The sequence below is a fragment of the Rhamphochromis longiceps genome, linkage group LG1 (assembly GCF_057381845.1).
Source record: "Rhamphochromis longiceps isolate RC_006_pf linkage group LG1, R_longiceps_female_GT1.1, whole genome shotgun sequence".
Taxonomy (NCBI): Eukaryota; Metazoa; Chordata; class Actinopteri; order Cichliformes; family Cichlidae; genus Rhamphochromis; species Rhamphochromis longiceps.
Window position 1 is genome coordinate 15,059,071 of NC_140557.1, and position 19,141 is coordinate 15,078,211.

Genomic DNA, 19,141 nt, shown 5'->3' on the forward strand with positions numbered 1-19,141 from the left:
TTTATTTATTTTATTTATTTTTTCTAAAATATTAAAAATCTATATATTGTTCTTCTTTTTTTTATTATTTAATTTGTTTTATCAGACACAACATTTTGTTTCTTTCTTTGTGTGTGTCTGTTAGATCATGCGTTGTTAAGTTTGGATAAAAATATTAACCACTCCCACACAACATCGAGGGGAATTATGGACCCAGACACAGCTAAATTTCGAACTCCGGCCTAGTGCTTTGGACAAAAATAATGTAGCCTTTTTGTGTAACATTTTTAAATTGCGTTATTCGACGTACTCACCGCTCTGCGTTTTCTGTGCGCAAGCAAGCGCTCCTCAAGTGTTGCCCCGCCCCTCCCACTAATGCTGTGCGAAAGGGACTTGAAACCCTGCAACATTTTTTATGGCGAACTAACATTTTTTATATTGCCGTCTCTTTGCAGCTTTTCCATCAGTATGTAACCCTGGGCTGTTTGTTAACTTTGCGGTGCTCTCGTGATCCACGGTAAGACGTTAGTATGTTGCTGTTCAACTTTTTATGTTGGCAATCTGTTTATTTACCTTTCATTAGCTTGTTAGCCTGGGGAAAGTTAGCCAAGGAGTGGGTGGTTGAACTTTAAGCTAACATTGAACACTAGCAGGAACCTAACCAAATAAGTTCACTTACACGAGTTATTTAGTCTCCTGTAACAGTAATGTCATTTTGCGTCTAAGCTATCAGTAAAGCGCAGGGCTTCCTCTCTCAGTAACTTAAACACACAATTATAGGTAAAGAAACTAGAGTCGGAGAGGAAATGTGAATTACAAATTTTGCTAATGCATCCTGAATGCATCTTAACTTCTTACTACTTGGAAAGAATTGTAGCTAATTTATTAGCACTAACGACTCATCCATTCTTCGTGAAAACACCTTTGGATGTTGAACAGCCATTTTTAATCAATACAGATGTTATTAACACACGATATGGACATAAATGGGAATGATTCTCAACTCTTCTACCTCTTAGAACACGTTGTCCTTGTTATATATAAAAAAAAACCCCATAGAAGCCCTCTCACGTTCTATACATATGTGTTATTGTTTACAGTCCTCCCTTCTGATCGCTACGTTGTTGAAAAGCCTGCCTGAGAAGAAGATGGATGTGTGACTCGTTCAAACAGAGAAAGGAGAAACAAGAAAGAGACATTGTGTCACTTGTTTCAACTCAGAACCTGTGTGTTATGATGTCTGAGTCAGAGGAGAGGGGAACTCCCTGTACTGAGGGAAAGCCAGAGCTCACATCAGGAAACATGTCCAGTACTACCCACCAGGTACAAAGTGGACCCTCTGTGTCTCCATCTGTGTCCTCTGTCCAGCCTAGTACTATCTCAGCGACAGAGGATGAGGACGAAAGTGAAGATGAATCATATATTCTGGAAGAGAGCCCTTGTGGCCGCTGGCAGAAACGTAAAGAAGAGGTAAGGGTGGATCATTGAGGTAAACTATAAAATGAGGCATAGATGAAAACAAAATGCTGGAGAGAATAAAAAAAGATGACGAAAACACAAAACTTGAGGAAGGTGTTTTTGATATCTGCTTCATTTTGGTAGTAAAACATCTGACCTCATGAGCCGCTCTTCCCTTTAAATGTAGGTGAATCAGCGTAACGTCCCAGGGATTGATGCTGCATACTTGGCTATGGACACAGAAGAAGGAGTGGAAGTAGTTTGGAATGAAGTTAAGATCTCAGAGAGGAAAAATTTCAAAATGCTGGAGGTGAGGCACATTGTTACAAAGTGATCAGGCACATAGTTACAAAGTGATCAGGCACATTGTTACAAAGTGATCAGGCACATTGGTACAAAGTTCATAGTGACGCTGTGGCATTTTTTGAATTCTATGAGTGATGTCATCGGGAGCTACTTTACAGGAACTCTCTATGAGCAAGTGGAAAAGCAACATTTTGTACTATTTTATTATAACTGCTATGCTTTCTGTCCTTTTTTCTTGGATTTAGGAGAAGGTAGAGGCTGTATTTGATAACCTGATCCATTTGGAGCATGCCAACATTGTCAAGTTTCACAAATACTGGGCTGACAAAAAGGACAACGGGGCCAGGGTGAGTCTCAGGCTTTTGGAGACATTGTTTCATATTCTGTCAACTCCATAAGAATTATTACTATTGCCCTGAAATAATCACAGTTTACATTTGAACAATGTCTCTCTTTGTGTTTTCTACACACTTCTTTATCTCCCTAAGGTGATTTTTATTACTGAATATATGTCATCTGGAAGCTTGAAGCAGTTTCTGAAAAAGACAAAGAAGAATCACAAGACCATGAATGAAAAGGTAAAAAAAAAAAGACTTTATAATACTGCATATGTACTAGAATATATGAAAAGTCTTCTCTAAAGGTAAAAAGTAACTGTGTTTAAAGCCAGAATGTGGGACTGTCTTTCTGGAGCAAAGCGTAGTTTTCATATTATAGTAACAAATATGTGCTTCTTATTATTTGGTTAAATGTCAAGCCATTTTGGAAACCAACTAGAAATTGCTCTGATAAATTGTATGATCCTATAGGCTTGGAAGAGATGGTGCACGCAGATTCTTTCAGCTCTAAGGTCATTTTTAAAAATGTTCTTTTATTTTAATATACACTCACATTGATAGAAATCCAGTACATTGTATGTAATTGTAATTTCTTTTTCTTTTTTTCCTGATATGCAGTTATCTTCACTCCTGTGATCCTCCCATCATCCATGGCAACCTGACCTGTGACACTGTCTTCATTCAGCACAACGGCCTCATCAAGATTGGATCAGGTATAAAATTACACAGGTTTCATCCCCTGCGTTTTAGGTAGTGAAGGCAAAGCAACAGTAAAGGAGTCAAATTATAATAAATTATGGATTAAGAACCAAAGTTTTCATAGAATTAAACAGGAAATTTATGTGATTTTATGTACAAAAGAACAAGAAACAATGTTCAAGTGTTCAAGTCTTGCCAGTGTTAAATGTATATTTAATACACAGCCCCTATTATTGCTTTTAGTTTGCAAGCTGAGCAGGAAATAGACTTTGAGGAGTTCAGACTTCTTATATAATGGTCAAATCTTTGCCTTGTTCTTGTACAAACCAGTCCTGCACATCATATGAGGGAACAAAAGTTGTGCATAATGTGGTTTTGAAAACCAATTTTCTGAGTGTAAATATGGCTACAGTGACTCAAGTGTAACCACAAAGCCTCCAGACAATCCCACACTAAAGTTTAAACAACAGAAGGTAATATTTACATCGCTAGTTTATGAATTTGGTTCATCTTTTCATCGCTTATCTTTCTTGTTTTTGTTTTTTTGTTTCATTACTTTTTTTTTCAGTTTGCAGTTTTGCTTCTTCCTATCCTATGCTTACTTTTCAGACTTTTCTTACTTTTTCTCTCATCCTTCTGTGTATTCTGAAAATAATTGTCCTTATCTCATTTGCAGTTGCTCCAGACACCATTAACAACCACGTAAAGACTTGTACCGAGGAACAGAAAAATTTGCACTTCTTTGCTCCGGAATATGGAGGTAGATTTTCTCTTATTACTGATATTAGCAATTTATACCTATGATACAGCTCTGTTGGAAAACATGTTTAAACACATGAACTTCAGCTTTCTCACAAAAATATTTTTATTATAGTAACATGATTGAAAAGTCAGGGTGTTCCATATTTCATTTTCTTTGCTTTAGTTTAAGAGAGTACACGTTTTTCTCTTCAAAACCCTTTCTGTTAAATAAAATATGGCAAGCTTGTATTTTTATACAAACAGTATTTTATGTAAATGTATATAACATCAAAGTATTAGAACAATATAAAATGTAAGGAAGAGGTCCTTGGAGGCATACTAAATTCTTATGCCCTATTCTAATATTTTTGCTTATTGCACAGTTATTTTTCCATTGAAATTGCAAGCACAAAGTACTTCATGCAACAGGATCATGTATGCTCTTATTAATATCTCTTTTTGGGTTGGGGTTTTTTTTTTTTTTTTTTTTTTTGGTTTTTGGGGGTTTTTTGGTCAGCTGTCAAAGACGCACTTTTGATTATTGGATCATAGGTCTTAGTCTAGATTACGATGTAATATATGTACATGCTGTCTTTTCCCATTGTAGATGTTGATGTTACTACAGCCGCAGACATCTACTCCTTTGGCATGTGTGCCTTAGAGGTGAGATGGGACCCGTAGTATATGATATATAAGAGCTTAAACTGTTTCCCAGAGCTGTCTGTTAATGAGTGCTGATGTGTTGCAGATGGCACTGTTGGAGATTCAGGGGAATGGAGACTCTTCTCATGTTTCTCAGGAGGCCATCAACAATGCCATACAGTTACTGGAGGACCCACTGCAGAGGGTGAGATTCAGTATATCGTGTGTTTGTAGGCGTCAGCATCTTTATTCAGTCATGATCAAAAGTTTAACACCTCTTAAAAAAATAGCAAAAAATCATATTTTGCATGGTTGGATCTTAACAAGGTTCCAAGTAGAGCTTCAACATACTGCAACAAGAAATGGGAGTAAGACAAAACATTTTTCTGGACATAACCAGTGGCCGTCTTGAAGCTCCATTGTTCCACTGAAGGAAAAAGCACCTCACACCATTTTTTTGAAGGCCTTCAGTCTCAGATGCTGTCTGATGTTTATGGGGCTGCAGTCTGCACCAGTAACAGCCTTAATTTGGGTTGAGGACCATCCAGTGTCTTGAACGACAGCCAATTAGATCCTCCGGCTCAGTGCTGGTGAAATTTTTTTTTTTTGGTTCTTCCAATTAACCACAACCCTCAGGATCATTTAAGAAATTCCAAATGACTGTCTTACTGCGTCCCACCTCAGCAGCGATGGCGTGCTGCGAGAGGCCCTGTTTATGCAGTTCAACAACCTCACCGTGTTCAAAAAGGGAACGTTTTTATTTATTTTTTTGCCTTTGCCATCAGAACGTCATGACAGTGTGAGTATCTGACAGAAAATGACATTGAATCCACATTTTTGCACAGATTTGGCCTCGTGGTCCTAAACATTTGGTCCTAAACTTTTGATGAGGTGTTTCAGTTTAAGCATTACTTTCATTAAATTGCATGCTCAAAAAATGCTTTGTCTCATTCCCATTTCTTCTGTATATTATAGTTTTTGTTTCCTTTTCCTGCCTCCCTCCCTCACCCTCAACCGGTTGCGGCAGATGTATGCCCCTCCCTCTCCTGGTTCTGCCAAATGTTTTCTACCTGTTAAAAGGGAGTTTTTCCTTCCCACTGTTGCCAAGTGCTTGCACACAGGAGATCACCTAATTGTTGGGTTTTTTCTTATGTTATATAGGAATTAATCCAGAAGTGCCTGGAATGTGACCCTCTTGCCAGACCTACAGCCCGGGAGCTTCTTTTTAACCAGGCTCTCTTTGAAGTACCGCTCTTAAAACTGCTGGCTGCACACTGTATTGTCAGCCATCAACGTAAGTCCCTTCCCCCCACCAAAAACTAAGTTTTATCAGGCTTAAAACTTGCAAACCTCTCATGAAGAAGACATTTTTTTAAAACTGAACAAGCAAATTTAGAAACATAACTTTAAACTGCATTGTTAACAGTGTGATAAACATATTGCACTGCAAGTTTCATAAGGTTTTTTTCTGCTAATTCATTATCATCTTTTTGTGGTGTGGTACTGAGCAAAACAGGTCGCAAGCTAGTGTGACTAATGGTGTCATTTCCTGCCTCTTGAACAGATGCAGCAACAAGCATGTATGCAAGTGTAAATTTAAAGATATTTACTTTTATGTAAATTTAATTGCCCAGACATGATTCCTGAGAATGCCCTCGAGGAGATCACTAAGAAACTGGACCCAAACCTGGTTGTTGCCGAGACCAAAGAGGATGTTCAGCTCAAGTAAGTGCCAAAGGCTGATATTCGTGTTGTAGTTTAACTGAACATCTAAAATTATGTTTTTATTTTGCACCTTATAGCAGTAACATCAGTGATATAAAGTATTCTCTAGGTTGTGTAGTAGTAGAACCTACTGCTTATTCAGCAATATAATATAATAGCTGAAGGGTTGTCAAATAACCCCCCGCTATATATATATGTATGTATATGTGTATATATATATACACACACACACACACACACATATATATATATATATATATATATATATATATATATATATATATATATATATATATATATATATATATATATATATATATATATTAGTTTTTTGTATTTTTCATTAATCATTATAATATATTAAATATTTTCTCAAATGGTTCAAAAAAGTACTATTCCCTTTTTTTCTGTAGGCTTTCACAGTTTCCAGCTTTGGAGCTGGACAAGTTTTTGGAGGATGTGAGGTAAATGCACAGCTACTGCTATTAACCCTGTGCTCAAAAATGGGTCTGGCCACAAGGAGGCAGCAGTGGGCCATCTGACTGTTTTTTGTACTGCCTCCACTTATCTTTTAAAGTACTATATGATGTGATACTATTTTTGATATTTTCAGTATCTTAGATTTTGCGGCTATTATTTGTTAAAAAAATAAAATGTTGTGTTTTGGGCCTTTGTCTTCAACTATTAACCATATTTATTGTCAAAGGAGCTTGCAAAGAAAATAAATACACTGATTTATCCAATTCCCATTCTTATTCCATTGTCTTATCAGTTCACTTTGTTTCTTTTTTATGTTTTCTCCACATTTTCCTTTCTTTTTTCTCTCTTTTGATCAGGAATGGTATTTATCCAATGACGGCATTTGGGCTGCCCTGTCCACATCAGACTCAGAAGGAGACTATTAAATCTCCTGTAGTCATCCCTCCAGTCAAATCCCCAACGCCTGAACCTTCAGAGCTTGAGACACGGAAGGTGTGTAAAACAACTTATACCGGCATAATGGACATTGAACTGGCCACTGAATGAAGACACAGCGCATCATATAAAGTTCTATTGTGACTGCTCTTCTTTTTCTGCAGATTATTCAGATGCAGTGCAGCTTTGAGCCTGTCGAAGAGGGAGCAAAGTATCATGTAAGAGTTATAACATTAGCAGTTTTCTCTTTTTATTTTTAAAATAATTCAAAATACAACAACCCTGCTGCAACAACTTGAAATGAAAATAACCTTTTCTCAATCTGTTTCTGTCCTTTTAGCTTACATTACTGCTGAAAATGGAGGATAAACTGAATAGACATCTAAGCTGTGACATGTTACCTCGTAAGATCAACATATTTCATATCTTATTATCAGTTCATATGACATGGTGACACATGTGTAATGAGCTTGAAAAAGCTCAACGCTGTTGTCGGTCAAGAATAGAAAATTTGGAAGACTTGCTTTATAAACACACAAAAAAAACAATATTTAAAATTTCCATCAGCTAAACCTTAATGGCCTCTGGTAGAGGTTGTAAACATGTCAGACTTCAGAGTGAGGTTTTTATAAAGAATAAGTATTTTGTCGATAGGTTTGCATTTAGGGTTAATGATAGAATTTCATTTGCATGTATTGGTAAACAAGGTTGACGAGGTTGTAAATATCTGAGTGTGATTTTTATTACTTTTAACATGAAGTATCTGTCTCCACGTGTTTGTACTGAGGCATGTAGGAAAGTGAGAGTAAAGTTCCAGAGAGAGCTTGAATGGCGTCACAATGTATACAGTGTGCATGACTATTTTAGGCTGGAAGACTAGCTGTCGCTTGTGTGTCATGAAAATCTTGTGCTTATTTTAAAATTTTATTTGACGTGCTTTTATTAGATGGTTGCCTTACTGGCTTTACAAATGCTGAAATCTGATCAGTCTTCATTATGGAAAAAGAAAAGGGTTTTGTTTTTGTTTTTTTAATTTTGCTAGTTTTTGAAAGACAAGTAGAAGCTTGAAGGGAGGCAAATGAGAATATAACATACAACTGGCAGTGTGATCTGATCTAATGCACATGCACAAACAGGTATGGTAGGCATGTGTAATGTTGCAGGCGTGTGGAGAATGTCAGGCCTGTGAAAGGCTGCAGCTGACAGCTGTCACCTCCTGTGTCAAGATCTGCTCATTTCTTCCCGGGCTTTCATCCCCCTGTCTCTCATTTACAGACTCAGTTTGTCACAGACTCAGTTTGTCACATACTCGCATGCATTCACTTTACTCTATCTCTTTAGCATTTTCTGTTTCTCACACCATATGTCTTCTTTTGGACACTTGCACCCAAATGCCACTGAAATACTTGATGAAACTTTACCTCCACGCGCACCCACACTTACTAATCATGCCTTGTTCTTGCAAGCTCTAACTCACATTGAGCCACTCAGATTTCACCACCTTGCATTTTGCATGGTTAAATCCTGCTACAACATATATACAAGTAAAGCATGTTTACATTAAAGGTAAATGGGTGCTAATTTTGTTAAATGACTTAATACCAGACCACAAGGAGCAAACAAGTGAGGAAGCCTCACCCTGAACTTGAATATCAAACCCCTCTTCATGTAGCTGGGGCCCATGGGTGTGTTTGTTAATGTCAAAGTTATTGGATCCTCTATCTCCTCCTGCAGCTTGTGTTGTCCCAGCCACATTCCTGGTATAGTTATAAATTGACAGCTGTGTTATTAAAAATTGACAGACCATGACAAACCACACAAAGCACAGAGTAGTGCAGCCACTATAGCGATAATGGAAAAAGTTTCAAAACATTAGGTTATAACCAAACAGGTGGTCTTGGAAGGAAGTAGGCAACAAAATTTGTGATAATACTTTGTTCTGAACATTTTACCAATGTCTTAATGTATTCTGAGCAACCTAGCAATTATGTAAGCACCTTTATCTGACATTTTCTGCCAGTTTTTAGGTAAACAGTGTGTATAGTCGCATATTGCTGTGAAAAAGAAAGAACGGGAGTAGATGTTGACAAACTAGATAAAACTAGATTAGATTTGTTTTTGTTTTTTATGGCTGTAGAAAGAAGAGTTGGGAGATACTAAGACTTCAAAAAGAGACAAACATGGTTTAACAGTTTTTGACCTGGCAGAACCACTTTTGTCCTTTTCTTCTAATTTGATAAATCTCTTCCGGCCCCCTCAATACTAGATGCTTGTTGCCTTATAACATTTAAAATTTGCACAGCCATACCACAAAAATGTTTTAGTGGTGCAAAGAGCAACCAGAGTAGTTGTTGTTTTTTTAATTCATCTTATGTGGTGTGTGTGTGGGGGTACTTAACACTTTTATTAGCTTTAGCTTCATGGGTGTGTGTGCTGAAGTTGTGACTGTGAATTACTGTTACAAACTACATTGGTATGTCTTTCAGATGAGAACTTTCAAGACTTGTCCGTAGAGTTGGTGCAACTGGGCTTAATCAGTGAGGTGGGGTTTTTTTTCCTGTGTTTAAAAAAAAAAAATCATTGTGTGTGTGTGTGTGTGTGTGTGTGTGTGTGTGTGTGTGTGTGTGTGTGTGTGTGTGTGTGTGTGTGTGTGTGTTATTTCCAGTGTTTGAAAGTGGCAGCTGATCATTATTAATATACTCTCCCACACGGAGACATTTTTTTTTTTTACTTTTTTGACAACATTTCTTACTTCCTGACACAGTTTCTGTTATATATTTATTTATTTGTATGTATGTGTGATTATAACATCCTGGGTTGTTGTCATTGTCTTTATGTTCTCTGCAGGTGGACCAAAACACAGTAGCCATTCAACTAGAAGAATCATTCAACCAAGTTCCTCACTAGCAATGGCTTACCAGACCATCGCTCTCAGCCTTGTTACATGTTCTTTTTTGTTACTCAACACAGTGACTACCTGGTTTGCTTGTTTCATTTTTATTTTATTTTTTTAACGAAGCCTTAAGCGATGATGTGACCAAAGGAGAAGCGCTTTCTTACTTCAGGGAATAACATTTCCTAAAAGCTCCCAAATATTAAAAGTAAAGCCAGATGACTCCACGCAAACCTTCAGTAGTAATTTGAAGTTTTTTTATTTTAAAAGTCAAATACATACACGCCTACAATATGTTCATGCCAGATCCTTTTGAATGATTTGGCTATTAAGTTAGGTATGTCGAATTGCAAGCTAAACTTAATCAGTGCTGGAACATTGATCAAGTTTATCACACTTAGTTGCAGTTTTATATTGAAAGCTACACTTTCCTCACAGTTGTATTTCAGGGCAGGGTGTTTACATAATGATTTGCCTGACCTGTTTGTGTTCTGGGAGGAGATGGTGTAAAACTTCATCAGACCTCATTCTGGCCTTTAAGAGTCACACGGTTTTCTTGCTCCTGTTTTACAGTAGAATCTAACACCTGTTGACAGTCAGCAAAATTGTGACTTGGAGGGAGGTGGAGGGATGCTTTTCCACACCAAGGAAATCTAGAAAACAACTTACATCAGTTTCTTCTCGTTTGGCCCCTCGTTACATGATAGAGCATTCCCACCTCTTTGAATTTCAGTGTTTGTTAGACCAACCAAGTGCCTGTTGCGTTAAATATGTGGAATAGTTTGAAACTGGGTAACAGACACTTGCTTTATTTCACTTGATAGTTTAAAAAAAATCTATGTAATTTAAAAGGCCTTTGGTACACAACAAAATGTGTGTGCATTTCACATTTTGAGAAGCCATCTTACCCTCTTTCTCTGAAAGATGATCTCTTGGTTACTTTAAGATACTGTGAACTCAGTGTTACTGAATTTCTCTTTTATTTTTTTATGGGTTTGCTTTACTGTAGGCGCTCTTGCCTGTAATTCCTTCTTTCATATTGTTTTTATGTTGTTTGGTTTTACCATTTGCTGCTTGTTGGGTTCGCACATGGTACTCTTCCCTTAAGTCGTTCAGAGAGACTTGTGTACTAAACTCATCTGCCATATCTTGTAGAGAGATGACCCAGGCTTTTCTTTGTGTGTTTTATACATGTTAATCCGAAATAGCATGTGTTTTTCTTTATTTGTTTACAGCAACAGCACAGACACCACGCTGATAGTCTCAGCCAATACACAACCCGTTGTGTTTCCGTTGTTTTCTTTGCTAAACAGTGATTTTTGCTAAAACTCGGACCTGTTGCATTGAGCACAGACACTTGTGTAAACACCTTTTACATCATACAGGTCTTGTTTAGGCCTGTGTTGTGACCAGGGAGTTAATTGTGGCCTTTTTGTGACATTGTGGCACAAAACTCTTTTTGAACTACTGGTACTGCTGTCTGAAAGCTCAAACAATTTAGGAACTTAAACAGGTAGTAAAATTGCTAGAAAAACAACTGTTGCGTACGATAACTTCTGCTGTGCTGGTATTTTATTAAAAATATACTTCTAAGTGTATTGTAACTAGTCTAGCAATCCGATGAAAAGTTGTTTGCGCTTTCAGACTGATATTTAATCCAATGCTGGTTATTGAGCTATAATATTTAAGCTGTACACCTCTCTGTTGAGATGATAATCCAGTGATTTCAGTGGTCTTTTTCACCAAGTTCAGGTCACTATTTTTCTCCCACCTTCTTTTGTACATAAGTGTTCTGTCCTATTCCATTATTTTCCAATGTCTACATGTGTGTTTGTGAACTGGCAAGGTTGTATTTTCCAAAGAGTTGTTCTCATGCCAGCCAGGAGAATGTAAATGCAACACATGTAGAAGTGGTTTAAAAAAAAAACAACCAATGTGATGCACCTGAGTTTTATACTGACTCTCTCTCCCCTGCACCTCTGTTCTCTCTTACTTTTGTACCTTTCCAGCCAGTTTGTGATGAAACTGGTTAATAAGTTATTGTACAGGGTGTGCAGCTTTAGCCAGTTACTCCATGATACCAGCTTTTGGTTATATTTTGAAATTCCTACATTTTGTATTTCAAAGAATACTGGTTCTTACGAATAAATGTGTGAACTGCATCATGACTTTGTGTTTTTGGAGTCGTTTACGAATCAGAGTTTCACAGTTTTGTGCCGGATACACCATTAGTGAGAATTACACACAACAAAGATGCAATGAATAGTCTGAAATGACTGCTGCGCCCTTCCGCGTCCACAGAGGTGCAGATTGTACACAGGTGAGATCGGTGACGTCATACAGGAAGTACTATAGGGGCATACGTGTGGTTTGGAGTTTCTGCTATCGTGCTGTTGAACTGTAGCCCGAAAACTCTGGACATTATTCACAGAAAAACGTCGTTCCCTGCTGAGAGATGTGCACTTTTGGTGAGTTTGCCTGCGATTGTATTCAGGTGCTGTAAAAACCACCGTAGACTGCATAGTAACGACTTCCTCCCGATGTTATTTTCCATCTTACCTGCGGGTATATACCTGACCACCAGGCCTACAGCTGCTGTGTGGATTCATTTGTAAAAGTTTGCCTAATCTATATATTAGCCACCAGTTTCTCTATTGCTTTATTTTAACTTATTAATAGTGGAAATTGGCTTTTTAAACAATCAGAGAAGTGATGGCAACTCGAATAAGTAATCGAGTAAAAGGAAGCACGTCGTTCGTCCGCGCTAACTCCAATCTCTGGCCCAGTGGTCGCTCACAGTTCTTGTTTCACCCGTGTTTGCTGTTACTCGTTATGACGTACAGAATGTATAATAATAATAATAAATGTTTTAGTTGGGGGGGGGGCAGTTTTCACCACATGTGTATAAAACGCACGAAGAGGTAAATGGGTCGATAAAAGGGTTTAAAAAATGGGTGAGACTTTACAGACATTACATTGTGAAGAGAGACACAAAGAGCTGCACAGCCACACCAGTGTTAGCTGTTTTAGCTCAGATTGTTTTGTCAAAAGAAACCGCATTAACATTAAACATTAAAGTACTTAGTTTGTCCACCAGAGAGAGCTGACAGGTTGATTAACTAACTGATTTATCGGCTTTGTATGCATATTATCCAAGTCATTTATTTATAAATATTTTTTTAATTGTGAAGCTGTAAAAAATGTAAATAATTTATATACTACAGTTAAAAGCAGGTTCTCTGACATAACTGTGGACGAGTAATACTCAAAGGGTAGGTTTAATCTGAATGCCACGCATACAACAAAAGGAATATATACATGAAGTAATGAATTTGCTAGCTAGAAAATAAAATAGTTCACATGTAATAGAATCATGTAAAATTAAGTCTGTTAGAATGAGTTTTAAGAAGCAATTTAAAGGAAGTCACTGATTCTGCAAGCCTGATATCCTCAGGTAGGCTAAAGACAAGAGGCCCTGATGACAAAAGTGTCATCTGCAAGTATGCTAATCTGGGGTCAGCGGAAGTAACCCGGGGCCAAACTGAGGCAAGCTTTAAAATAACTGTAAAGATCAATTCTAAAACGTATAGGAAGCCAGGATGGAAGCCTTTCTCCAGGCCTGAGTGTCACAGTAGGTTTTATTCTAGAGATGGTTGTAATTTTAGCAAAACCAAGACTGGACAGCATTTCTATGTGATATAACAAGTCTATTGTTTTTGTATGGAATAGGTAGATTCATCTCCCATAAGTTATATTAACAATCAAACCACCCACTGTTACGTTTCTGTACGTGCCAGTTAGTAATCGAAAGTTTTACTTTCAGATAAGGACAAAGGGCCAAGGAGGCTGATGAGGAAGGGGTTGGCCCTTATAATCATCGGCCATATAAACTTCATCTTTGGCGCCATTGTCCATGGCAGCATTCTCCGCCACATTTCCAAACCCAGCCAGCAAATTTCTACTGAATACACCGTGACCAACATCATCTCCGTCACCTCGGGCTTGCTGGTGAGTCAGTGGTTTTCTTTTTGTGTTTTAAAGTCAACTTGGCACTTCAAATGAGCATGTTGTGAACCAAGCGACATTAAACCTCCAGGAGTTTCTGCCTTCATCAAAACATTTTACTTTAAAGTTTTTATCACACAGAGCTATCTGCAATCACTTTTATATCAGCAGTTCCGCTTGTTTGATGCATGAGAACATCAAAAGCTCACTCGGGTGATTTATTTTTATTTCTTTTTTAACTTTACCTCAGTGATAGTGTTGAGTATGTTTCTAAGCAATCAAGACTGAACTTGCTGATTACAGGAGAGCCGGTTCTTCAAAACAGCTACTTGTCCCTTCGGGGCAGACCTCATTACAATTACAGTCATGTACCACATAAACTTGTTGGGGATAAGAAGATATTAACTTTGTTTTCTTTCATATTTTAAGAGTGTACAAGTAAGACAGGAAGTAGAAGTTACCAGATATTTTTTACTTTTCAATAATGGGCCTAACTTCTGTTAAAGAGCCTGTTTGTTTTAAATTTTAAGTTCTTCTTCTACAGGATTTAATGCATTCATTTAATTGCTGGTAACTTAATAAACCCTGTACTGTGCAAAGCTTAAAGACTGATCTCATCTTATCTCATGATTTGAATGTTACAGAGTATTGCAACTGGGATTATTGCCATTGTGGTGTCAAGGAACCTTAATGTGCTCAAAGTGGTAAGAATTTAATTTGACTTCATCTACCAATATGATCACTTCAGTCACTGACACTTTGCACATCCCCTCATATATGTAATTTCTTTGTACTATCTATTTTCAGCAAATAGGCCTCCTGACTGCATCAATCCTGAATGCTTTGCTCTCAGCAGCATGTTGTGTCGGACTTCTCTTTGCCATTGGTGTCACAATTGCCCACAATGGGAAGGGTTTGATGGTCGGTTGCAGTGACACACAGGTGCCCATCAATGCTCGGTCACCTATTGGTGTCCGATGTCCATTTGATACTACAAGGATCTATGTGAGTTTGAAGTCCCCTTCCCTCAGTGTAAAACATGATTTTATTTTATTTTTTAAAGCATGACATGAGAAAGGATCAACATTTATCTCACATTTTCTCCTTTCCACCACCTCCCATCTCTCAGGACACCACCCTGGCTCTGTGGATCCCCTGTGCAGTGTTTTCGGCAGTTGAAGTGGGACTGTCAGTGTGGTGCTTCATGGTGGGACTGGCTCTCAGGGGGCTGCCACCCTGCAAGAACAACTACATCAAAGAGCAGGTGTGTATCTTTGTGTGGGCCAGATGAATATGCTTGAGGGGTATAACTTTGTTGTGTGACTCAAACATACACACACATACTTGGTCTAAGTCTGACACAGAAGTTATTCATTGTTACTCCTTCTCACTCAGCCATCCTTTAAATAAAGGCTACCTGTAGACATCCGCGCTCACTCTGTCATATTGCAAAAACCAAAACCGCTCATACTCGTCTCATCATGCCTCGTCTTTTGTGTCATTCTCTGTTCTAGTTGGAGGAAGAGGCCCAGTGCTCTCCTCACAGCCGACACCTGATTGGAGAGCGTGCGAATTCCGAACTGTAACTAAACAACAAGTAGCAAGCACATCTAAGAAGGCTAAATCCCAAAAAGCATGACTGCATCTCTGCACAGACTGAACTATTTCTTCTACAGTCATTTAGGGTAGTGTTACTCCAGTAATGTAGTGCAGGAATGGAATGAGTTTACTACAGTTGGCTGCTCACAGCTCCACTTTGTGTGCCTAATTAATGTTAATTTAGTGAACACATCACAAAAAAAAACCCCTATTGACTGATAGGATTCAGCGTTCATGCCAATGTAAGAGACAATATATACAGGTACAAAGAATGATTTCAGTCCTGTACCCCTACTTGACTGTTTGGGTTTTAAGTGTGCCAATACGATGAAACCTTTGTTCATGAAGGAAAAACCAGCAACAATGTTTTTAGATTAACTCAAGTATGTTTTAGCATGTATGCTTATTTCAGAGACATATAGCTTTTCGCAATATATTTAGTGTTTTACTGTTTGTACAGATGAATTAATCCACTGTGCTGCATTTAAGATGCCTTCAGCGGACCACAGAAAATGAAGTCTTGCTGTTTATGCAAATTGGAAACCTATGATGAAGATGTTATGTAGATTGGAAATTTGTTGTATTGAAAGATAATTGTAAAGGTAACTGAAATGAGCATCTTGGGATGGAGAACCCTATTTGCTTGCTGAACATGCCATTGGTGTGGTTGTATTGTATTTAATATGCATTATAAAGTGTTTTTATATATTCTTTTTCTAATTACATTATTATTTGTCAGCTTTTTGCTTAAATTCTGAGAAAACATGTTTCAAAGAGATTTTAAACTAAAACTGTAGTGAGATTAAATTGAGTATGCTTTTTTTTAAAAAGTAAACTTTTTATTGGTGGTCATACATTTGAAGTAAGCAGTAATCATTTTAAGTAGTGTCCAGAATTTTTTTAAGCCCATGCATTTCACACACATACTTTATTCTGTATCAATTAAACATAATGTGGACTTAAAGCTGTGTGCTTGGACTGTCTTTGTGCATTTACAGTACTCTGGTTATATGTTAAGTAGTGTTATATTAGGAGCTGAAAGCCAGAATGTGGGCCAGCAGTCTAAGCTGCACACACTGACTCAACGACAGAGGGGATCAGATCAGATCAACCATGAAACGGTTAATCTACTGGCATGTTCAATTGTGTGGAAGGGAATCATAGCTCACTAATCCTGAGGCTATCGGGGATAAATATTGACACTGTGTTGACTGATACAATCAAAACAAATCTGCGTGTGTCACACCGGACACATAGGCTTATATGAAACCACGAGATTAACACGAAGAGTAATAATCTTTGTTGTTTGTTAGCTTCATGTTTGAATTGTGGCGAATACAACAGTTTAAAAAAAAAAAAACTCATTACAATTCAGATTTTTTTTTTTAAATTTCAATGCATTTTGTTTCTAAACTTAGCATACTGTCTTCATGAGGTGTTTTGTACCATTTAGTTCTACATCTGCAGAAAGCCCACACGCACAGCCTCCTGTGGGGCCAATTTAGTCGAGTCTTTGCGCGGTCACGTCGAATCCGCGGTCCCGACATGTCGACTGCGCGCCGCAGTCAAACCAGCTGCAAACAGGGAAACAAACGAGCTGCTGCAGTGAACGGAGCCGGTGGAGCAGAGGACCGCTCGGTGTTTTACACACAAGGTAAATCATTTATTACTGTGATGTTAGACCGTAACTGTGCTGCCGACTCATAATTGAGTGTTCACGAGCAAGGCAGGCAGACTTCGTTAATTAGAGGAAGCGCCCTACTGCTGCTGCTGGGCTGAAGACACTGCGGTGACAAACGGATTGATAAGCTGTGATCCTGGCGTGTCACCACCGTGTGAGCGCTTTGCCTTAACGCGGCGAAGATGCCGCACTGAAGCCCACCTTTAAAGATTTGTTCCCCCCTTAAAAACAGCCAGCTTTTCCACCCGGCGTGGAGGAGAAGAAAGCTAACGTTAAGGGCAGTGCCCCACGGTTACACAGGTGTTCGCTTGAAGTAGTTACCAATTTAATAGCGATAACGCTAGCTAGCTATGAGCGTTGAAGCAAGTTAGCTCGTGCCTAACGACCGACTGGGAGCAATTCACGCACGTGCGAATTAAAAGGCGCGATGCTGGGTTCTGCTTTATTTGAATGATGCGTGTCTGAAGTTTACTGTGTGCGCGTGTGAAACATCGCAGGTGTGCGTTACTGTTGCCCGGCCAACCTCTCACAAACACTGCAGTGGGGGCGGGGGGAGTGTCAGATGTTCTGCAGGTGTAACGTTCGCATTAGCGGCTTTGAACGAGAGTAACTACCGAGGTTTGCTTTGAACGTGTTTTCAGTTGTCTGCAGCGTAAACACACTGACAGAACACTCATAGACGAAAATCACTAAAAACACAGAGACAAGCCAAGACACTATCTCTAAATTATACTATCACTCATTGTGTCAGGAAAACACAACAATCCTGCACATATTAGTGGATTTTATGAGATATTTAAACCTCGACGCTTGTATAGAGTAGGGTGTGGCTGGTGAGGGACAATACCAGATTTTAATTAAAATCTTTGTATTTTTATTCTGCAGGACCTGCTTGATGGATCTAAACCAGTGTGGCAATTTATTTTTGAAATAACAAAATTTTCTCTGGCTAATGAATTAAAAAACAACAACAAAACAATTCCATGTTATTTGTCATAGAAAGGGTTGGTTTGTTCTTTGAAATGTGTCTGGAAATGAATTAAGAAGCTGAACATTTTCAAGGGCGAAAGAAGAATAAAAGAGACCTCCAGCAGAAGGCTGAGAGTGGGACATACTCTCCGTTTGGAGGTGGGATTTGTTTTTGACAATGGAACCATCAGGAGGTGGAGGAAAATCATATAATGATTTTTAAGTGACAGTTCAGACCCAGAAGAGCACATACAACAGTTGCCGGCAAATGTGAAGACTGTGAGAAAGAGCAGCACCATACGGGAGCGTACCCATTTTGTGGATTTTTCGTTCTCTAATGTGGATCTATTGCTTTAGCACCACTACTGGGACAAAAAATGGACCTATTTCCTTCACAGATTGCCTGTGTAATGGTTTACTGCATTATAATATCATTGCTCTGAGATGCTGTGGAGAAATGTCTACATTTAAGATGCAAACACCTCTTGGAAGAGGATATGTAAGAAACACCTTTCCAAAAACTGCAACGACTGATTGCATACTAAGGTTTCCAATCCATTATTTCTTCATGCCTGTCTTCCTGCTGGTCTTCTCCCTGGTTACACCTGCCTATGCCATTCATGTGGAGTCCATCGAGAGCCACAGTGAGTTTACCTGTGAGCCCATCAGACTGAGAATGTGCCAGGATCTGCCTTACAACACAACATTCATGCCCAATCTTCTGAACCACTATGACCAGCAGACTGCTGCACTAGCAATGGAGGTATGCTTATATATGTGTGTGTCTGTGTGTGAGAGTCCTTCATTTGTGTCACAATACACAGGGAAATTGGTTATCTGATGCAGTAAATTAGAGATTTGAGATTACATGATTTTTTTTTTGTTTTGTTTTGTTTTGTTTTTTTGGGGGGGGGGGGTTTGCTTTTTTTTTTGGTATAGATTGTCCTAACATGTAGCACAGGTCTTGTTGACAAGGTGTAAAATGCTAAATGGCTACAAAGCAACAGCTGGTAGTTTCACACTGTGGTGTGATGTCAGGCTCAGGACAAAAGGATTTCACACACAGTATAACGAGCATCATTGTCAAGTAAAGGTATTTTTGTATGGTCAGTGAAACAAACCAACTTGGGCAGTTTATTTATTCATCCATCTATCTTCCATGTTTCACTGTTTATCTGGAGTCAGATGGCT

At 38.4% G+C, this 19,141-nt stretch overlaps 3 protein-coding genes across 3 annotated transcripts in view; all 3 read left to right on the forward strand.

The window, feature by feature from the left end:
• The first annotated feature begins 345 nt into the window (after positions 1–345).
• Positions 346–10,835, forward strand: LOC146678458 (nuclear receptor-binding protein-like). The gene is made up of 18 exons (XM_085396391.1): positions 346–496; positions 1,080–1,449; positions 1,625–1,747; positions 1,989–2,090; positions 2,232–2,321; positions 2,553–2,593; positions 2,700–2,794; positions 3,457–3,540; positions 4,129–4,184; positions 4,270–4,368; positions 5,325–5,457; positions 5,798–5,888; positions 6,302–6,352; positions 6,725–6,860; positions 6,968–7,021; positions 7,144–7,207; positions 9,290–9,345; positions 9,651–10,835. Exons 2-18 carry the CDS (start codon positions 1,132–1,134, stop codon positions 9,708–9,710), a joined length of 1,653 nt encoding a protein of 550 aa, XP_085252517.1. The 5' UTR covers positions 346–496; positions 1,080–1,131; the 3' UTR covers positions 9,711–10,835.
• A 1,173-nt stretch (positions 10,836–12,008) lies between these two features.
• Positions 12,009–16,253, forward strand: krtcap3 (keratinocyte associated protein 3). The gene is made up of 6 exons (XM_085396738.1): positions 12,009–12,164; positions 13,520–13,704; positions 14,346–14,405; positions 14,509–14,706; positions 14,831–14,965; positions 15,216–16,253. Exons 1-6 carry the CDS (start codon positions 12,152–12,154, stop codon positions 15,285–15,287), a joined length of 663 nt encoding a protein of 220 aa, XP_085252864.1. The 5' UTR covers positions 12,009–12,151; the 3' UTR covers positions 15,288–16,253.
• Positions 16,254–16,840: 587 nt separating this feature from the next.
• The window catches only part of LOC146678460 (frizzled-3-like), a 33,529-nt gene continuing 31,228 nt past the window's right edge, over positions 16,841–19,141 (forward strand). Inside the window, exons 1-2 of the mRNA XM_085396167.1 lie at positions 16,841–16,954; positions 17,867–18,713. Of these exons, the coding sequence (XP_085252293.1) occupies positions 18,288–18,713 (426 nt within the window). The 5' untranslated portion in view covers positions 16,841–16,954; positions 17,867–18,287. The remainder of the gene's footprint in view (positions 16,955–17,866; positions 18,714–19,141) is intronic.